At 38.4% G+C, this 9,553-nt stretch overlaps 1 protein-coding gene across 4 annotated transcripts in view; it reads left to right on the top strand.

Moving 5' to 3' along the window:
- The window catches only part of LOC111871951 (pericentrin), a 140,763-nt gene that overhangs the window by 122,598 nt on the left and 8,612 nt on the right, over positions 1-9,553 (top strand). For all 4 annotated transcript variants that reach the window (XM_023865380.2, XM_023865378.2, XM_023865381.2 and 1 more), the window contains exons 9-11: positions 1,614-2,010; positions 3,443-3,635; positions 6,424-6,588. In XM_023865380.2, coding sequence (XP_023721148.1) covers positions 1,614-2,010; positions 3,443-3,635; positions 6,424-6,588 — 755 coding nt within the window. The remainder of the gene's footprint in view (positions 1-1,613; positions 2,011-3,442; positions 3,636-6,423; positions 6,589-9,553) is intronic.

The following is a 9,553-nucleotide window of genomic DNA, read 5'->3' on the forward strand; positions in this document are numbered from 1 at the left end:
GCGTCGTCTAACGGACTGTTGGCTTCGTGTGGAAATCTTGGAAACATCCAGAAATCCAGTGTCCGACATCGCACTTCACATACTTTGTCTGGACGGTTCTTCGTTTCCCACGCGAAAAGCACACACGACACCTCAATTGCGAAGTAGAGGAAGTCAGCCAGTGATGTGGTTTTACCTCCTATAATCGAGATATCTCCGATAAAACGGCAGGGGTTCGACCCCTGGGCCATTGATGGCGAGGTGGACCACTTCCAGCATGTTCCGCACAAGAGCGAGACGAAATTCTCTTTGTGACAACAGGATGTAACTGTTCAGATCCAGGAAACGGAAAAATAGTTTATTTGTCCATTTCCAGGTTCGATGACAGATGCTATAACTGTTTGCCACAGTTTGCCCACAGCTCCACCTGAATAATTATTCACACTTCTCTTGCCATGCTGATGTGGTGGTGGTCCCCAGGTTGCTGACCAAGATGATGGTTCTTTGTCGAAATCAACCACCAGTGATGTGGTTTGAGCTCCTCTAATCGAGGTATCTCCAATGAAACGGCAGGGGTTCGACCCCTGGGTCGTTGAGGGCGAAGTGGACCCCTTCCAGCATGTTCCGCACAAGAGCGAGACAAAATTCTCTGTGTGACAACAGGATGTAACTGTTCAGATCCAGGAGATGGAAAAATAGTTTATTTGTCCATTTCCAGGTTCGACAACAGATGCTATAACTGTTTGCCACAGTTTGCCCACAGCTCCACCTGAATAATTATTCACACTCCTCTTGCCATGCTGGTGTGGTGGTCCCCAGGTTGCCGACGAAGATGATGGTTCTTCATCGACTTCAATTTCTGATTCACTTTCTTCCTCGCAACTCTCAGAGTCATCGGTACAACAGTCTGAATCGGTGTCATTTATAAGCTGATTCTCAGTTTCAGTGTCTTCCAAATACCAGGCCATGGTGGACAGCTAAACACAATGCTAGCCTTGAACGTTCTGACACTCCTCAGCTATATTTCAAAACAGACTACTTCTTGTTTGGCTATACGAGATAAAACAGTCAGTGTTTCTGCAAACGAGTTGACATCGCCCACACTCGTTCATACCGAAAGGAACCTACAAACTGGAGATGAACGAAGCGTAAACATCCGACCTTGTAGCAACACAAGCCATAGTTAGAGCATGATGTCACCAGTAGGCATTCAGACTGCAGAAATGTTTTGTGCAGGAACTGTATGCATTTTTGTGCACAGACGTTCAAAATTGAGGGGAAAAATTTTTGTTGGCATCAGTGTAAAAATTTTTAGAGATTTTAAAATCGGTAAATTACAATAACTGATTCTATATTCTTTCTAGATAAAAGCAGCGTTTATTTCGTTCATCACAAAAATTGTAGAAATCACAGCATTTTGAGTAACATGATTACAATTTTTATTACTCTACAGTGGCGGGCATTTAAATTAACTCCGTCCCACTACCACTACCGGAATTTAAATGGCCGTCTCTTAAAGGTTAATAAATAAATATATTAATATCCATCATTTCTGTGGACATCAGCAGATATGCCTTTTTTAATATACTACTGTCAAATGGCTTGCTTGTAAATGTATTTCCTTTGATTTACAGGAATATCAGATGTGGAGGTACGTGAGGAAGAGCTTAATCAAACAGTGGTACAGGATAATGACGACACATGTTTACATACTTGCCACAGCACTGGGAATGTCACAAATACTGCTCTGGTTAACAGTGAATCGTTACAGAACTTATCACAAGCTATCTTGAAGCGACAACATTTTGAGCTGGTGCAAACTGATGGTAGCTGCTGCAGTGATGATCTCATGACAGTTGGCTATGAACAGTCTGGTATTGAACTCTTGCCACCATTGGAAGACTGCTACCCAGCTATAACTCTTGTGGACCAGATTATTGATGTAGACAATCTGGTCACTAAACTGCTCAAGGTTCTGCGGATCATTCAGCTGGAGAATGACACCTGTGTGGATGAACTGCATGATGAGAGGTGAAGTGAAATTCTGTACTCAGATGTCTGTTGAGTAACATATTTATAATCCCTACCCATTATATCTTAATATATTTGTAGCATATTTTGCTGAATAGATTTCAGTCCACTATGCAGATTAACTGCTGTGCTTTCTGAAATGTCAGTAAGCTAAGAACTGAAGAAATTATTACATGCTTTTGTGTTTATCTTATTAGTTGGCTGAATACTTCAGTTCTGTGCACTGTAAACTTCCTGCTTTACTGTACTTATTCAAAATCCCTCTTTCATGACTTTCAGGAATGTGTCATTTACCTTATTCAAAAGGTCCCTTGTTTGTGCACTGTTGATTCCTTATACAACCAGTTCTTGACAGCTGCCTTACAGAAGAGTGTGTTGAAACTGCCTGATATACAGTCAGGTTAAACAGCATTACATTTATGCTATATTTCATTGAAGCTTTTGAGATATTACAGTATTATTTACTTTCTTACTGCAGCAAAAGGTTTTTTTGGGCAATCTTTTTGTGCCTTAAATGGGGGTTTTGGAAAACAGAGCCTGAAATAAATATCAAACTTAGTTCAATCAATAATAACGCACAAGTTCACTTGATGAAGTAAATATTTCTCAGAATATGACCCACACCAACTTTCCTCTTCAAGAATTGAAGCTCTCTAGCTTTCTATATTATTATGTCAGAAGACGAGGATTTGTATAAACTTTTACTTCAGCACATGACATTTATAATAACTGAAAAATTGGAAACAGGTAATCAGTGTATTTAGGCTCAGGTAATCATTCAAAACATAAATGAAAATATAAGATGGAGTACATTTGCACCTCAGAATATATTGTGACGTGTTACCTTACGTCCATCACTGCGACAACCGCTACAATCGGAACGGACACTTCCACGGCAACGAATAGGTGGAAACTGTGGAGTTCCCACAGTGACAAATTGTGGTAATGAATTGTTGAGAAACAATGGGAAATACTGCACTTCCTAAGCAACAGATTGTTGAACCAGAATAATGCACTTCCGCGGTAACGAGTCAGTCTTCATAAGGCCACCACCGAAAGCAGTATAGTATTGGCTGAGATATAGTGGAAGCAGTAATTGTGATACTGCAAGTGATAATAATTGTAAAGCGTGTGAGTGTCCAATAAAGTGACAATAAAGTGAAGTCCAATAAAGATTCGCTAAATCCGAGACCCCTGTGAAGTTATCTGTCGCGTGACATACCCAACACGTGACAATATAACTGTTCATTTCAGTAATTATCAGACAGTAAAAAGTAAAACAACAATAGAAGAAGACTGGTGAAGAATGAAATAACAGTGTTCCAAAATAAATTTCATGTTGTAGCTTATGTAAGTATTCTTAAGTATTTTGATGAGGGGTAAATTTCCTCAGCTTGATTGCAAGAATATATGAAAAAATTATATTGTGCAGAATACAGCTAGCAGAGCAAGTGAGGCGAGAACAAGAAAGCAGACGAGAAGTTCAGGAAGAAATGAGGAACCTGGAACAAATCAGAGCAAGATTACATGTAGAAGTTCAAGACCTGCACCTACAATTGCAACGAAGAGTTCAGGAACTAGAGAATACTAGAGATGAATTACAGCAGCACCAAAATCAAATCGAGGTGAGTATAGCTAAAGATTTCATTGGTCTGTATAAAAACATTGATACACTTTTAAGTACAGACTAGCAGATTGAGGCTTTCTGATTTAGTTATCAGTTCATGGATGAGACAAGAGGGATTATTTTATTATTTTTGGAGAAAAGGAAAACTTTATTTATCTCTTGTTGTATGCTAGCAGCTAGAGTCTGAGTACGTTTCTTATAATTGAACAGCGCATTATTTGCTTAGACTTGCTTTTGGTATGCACAAGTATACATGTATATTCACATGAGACGTGGATGGATGAGACAAAGAAATGTTTACCAAAATTAAAGACTGGCAGAAATTCAGTGAAACTGTTACTGTATATTTTTATGCTGTAGTTAATAAAACAAAAAATTCTCAGATCTAGTAAAGTACATGGTATTCCAGTTATGTATATGTTTTATACTATGTAAACTTATATATATATGAGCGTGAGTATGAGGGGTGAGCCATAAAAACTGACCCTCGCACCATGACCTTCAATGATCTATTGTGCTTCATCATCAGTAATCTGTCAGACGACAGGTCCACAGTCTCTTCCAAAACAGTTCCTCCACTTAATGTGATCTAGAGCTTTCTCCTTCAAATAAAAATATCCTCTTCTGTCCCCATGGTCATCCAGCATCTTCTTACATCTTCTTCCTCGTCTTCTGGATCTCACATACATGGTATCTCTGTTTTTGGAAAGAGACTATCCAAGAAAAGTGATAATATGGTAGTTTTTCCATTTGCTTTCCACATCGCAGTACAACAGCCGTTCAAACCACTCTGGTCATGCCTGTTGCTATACGAACCTGAACCATCTCGAGCATCATTTGCTCTGTGCTTCAAGTCGCTGCTGATGACGCTGCTTCCGGCATCAGTTTTTGGTTTTTGGTATCTCTCTTTGTCTGATGCCTATCCTTTGACCTGTCCAGCAAGGGAGAACCTGCTAGTAGCTACGCTACCACTGGTATAGCTCTCAGGGTCTTGGCATACTCAAACCCCCTCACCACGATAAGGTGGAGACACCAATGAGGGGGCTGTTGTGCCCAACTTACATATATAAAAATTTCTGCCAAAACATATAGTCAAGACATTTGGTTTCCTCAGAATTATTGGGTTTTTGGAATTCTTCCATCATTCAGTATTCTAGGAAACAGAAAACACGACGTTTTGGAAACTGGATCTGTTTCCATTCGCAGATGGGGGGAAGACACTTAGTTGGGTCCCTTAAAAAGAGCTAACCTCAATCCCAGATCCAGTGATTGGTGTCTTCCCTCCCCCCGCTTGAGGAAGGAAACAGATCAGTTCTGAAACATCATGTTTTCTGTCTTCTAGAATACTGGGCGATGGAAAAAGTTAAAAATCCAGTAATTCTGTGTGTTATACTCCATCATCAGAACCCTTTAGAATATATTTCATTTCCTGTATGAAGGTCTTGTCCATATTTTGTAATGGCTGATAATTGATTACACATTTCAGATCATTTAGTAATTATGGGGTGTTTGGACTTCATTGTCCAGTATTGCTTCGTATTCTGAATGGAACATAATATCTCAGTGTTTCAGAAACTGGATATTTTTTCAGTCTTCAGGAGAAAATGTGCACAGGTGCCTTCTCTGATGGGGTGTGTTGAGCAGCCCCTCCCCTCTTAACCTAACTAGAATGGGGAGACACTGCTTTCGTCCCTGGTTCCTTTACATTGTTTTGCAATGCCTTTATCCCCAAGATAGAGTGGGGTGTCCAAGCTATAGGTCTTGACCGACGATAACCAGAAAATCTCCAGATAAAAACAATAGTAAATATTTAATATAACAAAATTGACTCAGATACAATGCAATGAAATACCAAGAAACACAACTCCACTCATGATGCTGCAAGACCGACGTTGCGTATTTTTGGAGATTTCTCGCCGTCAACGCCCCTAAAAACTTTGACCAAAAATAAACCTGAATTTTCAACCAAGAAGAAAAAGAAGAAAAAAAAACAGAGCTCGAAACTGAATTTCACTCACTTACCATGTTGACGGCGAGCCACTCCCTCATAGAAAAACATTCTCTCGAGAGATACATGCACACTTCTTAACAAGTCAAATACAGCCTGATTTTTTTTAGTCAGGGCAATACACAAAATGCCAGGCAAGTAAAATAAGTGCCCCAAGAAAAAGCGAATTCTAGATACCACTCATCCCAAAACCAGGGGAAACACTACCCTTACCTAGTCAGAAGAAACCAAACCGAATTTAGACTGGCCAAATCCAAACATAATTTTGCTATCTGCTCCTCTGACTGCTAGCAACCACGTTGCTCCTACAGTCCCCTCAAACCCAAGGGAGACACTACCCTTCTTCTGCGACTGCTATACAACAAGTGAAGTTAATCCACCTCCTTCCTACTCACTAGATCTTAGCAACAGCTGGAGGGGGGGGTCACGTGGTAGGCATGGAACGGAACAAGTTCTGGAACAGTTGAACTTCCAGGGGAAGAGAAAAAGGAAAAGGGGGGGGGGTAGGGAAAGAAGCCGCTGAACAGAGCCATAAGTAGAACATATGGCTCAGGGTTTCTAGTTTACCCAGTAGAGTAAATGCCTCTTCACCTTTAATCAGCTGTCACACTTAAGGTTTTTAGCAGCTTGTTTTGCAGAATATACTTGTATGGTGGGATACAGAACTACTGGAAAATCATCTGTTGCACTTTTGAAACAACCTTTGTTCTTGAGAAAGTTTCAGCTGCCATTCATAATGTCAAATTATAGATATGCATCTTAATACATTCATTTTCAGCAACTGACTAGAGAACTGCATAATCTAAGCTCTGTGTGCAAGCGGACAGAACAACAACTACATTATCATGAAGAAGAGGCAGAGAATATTCTACAGCAATGGCAAGAATGTGGGCAACTACCATCACCAGAATTACTGGCTAGAGTGATTGCTACTCATGATGAGGTAATGTCACAGAGTATAGGAAGGTATAGTGGATCTGGACTCATGCTTCACTCAGATTCAATGCTGTTTATGTTGAAAAAATTTCCCCACCTAGAGTTTCCTTAGTGTCAGTGATATTTAATTTTATTTACTATTTTCTGACCATTAAATACAGTGTTTTCCTGTAATCGTCTGACATACCTCTGCTCCTGTGTCTGTAAAGAAGAATGTGTGTCTGTTTGGTTTTTCTTTATACAGTTTTACACCACTGCACCTATTTTGGCTAGATTTTTTAATTGAATTGAATTGAATTTATTTACATTCTATAAATCCTAAGCAGGTTAGTACCTTTGGATACAGAACAAGTCAAAAGGTTACATACATAAGTACAGGCAATTTTAGCTTAAAATTTAATATAACTTAATTTTACATCATTCTCTATTTACATTGAAGTATTCATCTAAAGAGTAGAAGGAATGAGCATGTAGATAATTCTTTAACTCTGATTTAAACTTTTTAGTATCATTGCCCAAGTTTTTAATACTTTGTGGCAGATTGTTGAACACTTTTATGCCAGTAAAGTAGACTCCTTTTTGATATACTGATAAAGTTGATGAGGGTAGGTGGAAGTTATATTTTTGTCTAGTATTCATGTTATAGACATCAGAATTTAATTTGAATTTATCTTTGTTGTAAACAACAAATAAGAGAAGCGATAATATGTATTGCGATTGAAGAGGTAGAATTTTTAATTTCTTAAATAATTCTCTACATGAATCTCTACTTCTACATCCTGTAATGATTCTAATTATATTCTTTTGTATTTTAAAAATTATTACACTATGTGAAGAGTTCCCCCAAAATATTAATCCATAGTTCATAATAGAATGAAAGTAGGCATGGTAAACCATCTTCAATGTTTCCTGTGACATAAAAGGCTTAATTGATCTCATCACATAGCAAGCTGCATTTAATTTAGGTATAATTTGTTCAATATGTATTTTCCAAGACAGTGTACTGTCTACATGTATTCCAAGGAATTTTGTATCAAGTACTTTACAGATTAATTTGTTGGCATAACTGATGTCCAGATCAATTTGGTGGTTGTTTTTAGTTGTGAATGATATGTAATGGGTTTTATCAAAATTTAATGAGAGTAAATTGGCTTTGAACCATCTGTTTAAGGCTTCAAATACAATATTTATGTCATTTTTAAGGTTTTCAAATTTAGAGTTCTTAAATATTATACTAGTGTCATCTGCATATAGAATTGGTTTAGATTTATTGTTGATGGTTTAAGATAGATCATTTATGTAGAGAAGAAAAAGTAAGTAAGATGTGTTGGTGGAACACCTCCCTGAGGATGTTTTAGACACATGAACATTTTCATGGATTAGAGTCAAAGCTAATTTGTTTCCGCGTTACTTCCTATGCAGGAAAAGCACTGGGCAATCATGACAGCAGTGAACTGTTGCTAGGATATGAAGGAAAACTGGGATGGGTGGAATCCAAAAATATCTCCTGCTATTGTTAGAATTATTATAAATTTTTTTCTTGTATATGTGCATTATACTCTGGCAACACTGGGCAGGTTTACTAATACTTAATATTATGGGAAGTTTTGGAGAGCATGCTTAAATAATAAGACGAATCAATTTTTTTTGCACTTTTAATATTTTTTTTAATTAAGATGTTTATAATCATAAAGATATTTGTAGGTATGCATTGGCAGTCTGTCAGTAATTGATATTTTAATAAATGACAATGAAAGATCAATTGAATGATGCCATTCGGTGACTTTGAGACATATATAATGTGTCACATGTAGAACAAATCATGTAAATAATATTGTAACGTGTTTAGCCACTGAAGACGCCGTAGAGATTGTTAATTGGTTTATTTAACAACCTACAAGTATCGGCTACAATTAATTATAACACAGTTGCGGGGTTTCACACTTTATAAACCCTACACACAAATCAATTCACTCTGTCACGATTCACTTGTTACAATTCAACTCAACTCATAACTCACTGCTGGCTAGATTCCAACTCAACTATAGGCTGGTGCCCTGAGAACTGTTCACTGCTGACTAACTCGTAACTGCTGCCTTGAGAACTGTCTTCGGCTGCTGATACACTTTTAACTGACAACAACTGCACTCGGCGACGGCCACATTTCCCCCTATTTGCAATAAACTGTTCACACTATCTTCAAGAGCCTTCACGTATTAACCCTTTGGCGCGGTCATTTAAATTCCGTGGCCGCGTCTCCGGCGGTAATATATTCAGCCGGCCATTTAAATTTTGCTCGAAAATGATTTATTCATCATTGTTCTTAAATTCTATGAGATAGGAACATGAAACTTTCACTAAAATGATCTTAAATGGTGGCTTTATAACCTTACCTTATAATATGAGCGCCCTGTATCTCGGCAATGGAAGGAGGTTGTTTAGTATTTGAGCAGTGAATGGTACGCCTTGAAGCATGAAACTTTCACTAAAATGATCTTAAAAGATGGTTTTTATAACCTTACCTTATAATATGAGCGCCCGGTATCTCGTTAAAGGAAGGAGGTGGTTCAGAATTTGAGCAGTGTAAGGAAGGCGTTGAAGCATTCGTGTAACCCAACGGTGCCCCATATTCATCTCTCCAATAGTGTGTATCTTTTCTTTTGCTCTTTTTTTTAACCACACAGCTTCTGTGCGGCCTTGCCTTCTTCCCCGTGAGGGGTATAGTTCAAGGAAATGTCTTTCCGTGACCCGTTTAGTTGCCAGGTCAGCTGTAGTAAATTCAACGTTACGAGTTATCATAACAAGGGGTTGGTGCTTCTGCGTTTCAGATTCCAACCATTTTGGCTGCCCCAGATGTCGTAGGGGTGACCACAGAATTCATGAAGTTATTCTAAGAACTGGCTGGTATATAGTGAACGAAAGCAGAGCTTAGCTGGCTCAAAAAAAATATTTATGGTCATCCCTCGAAACGA

This window comes from Cryptotermes secundus, unplaced genomic scaffold (assembly GCF_002891405.2).
Source record: "Cryptotermes secundus unplaced genomic scaffold, Csec_1.0 scaffold30, whole genome shotgun sequence".
NCBI classification, from domain to species: domain Eukaryota; kingdom Metazoa; phylum Arthropoda; class Insecta; order Blattodea; family Kalotermitidae; genus Cryptotermes; species Cryptotermes secundus.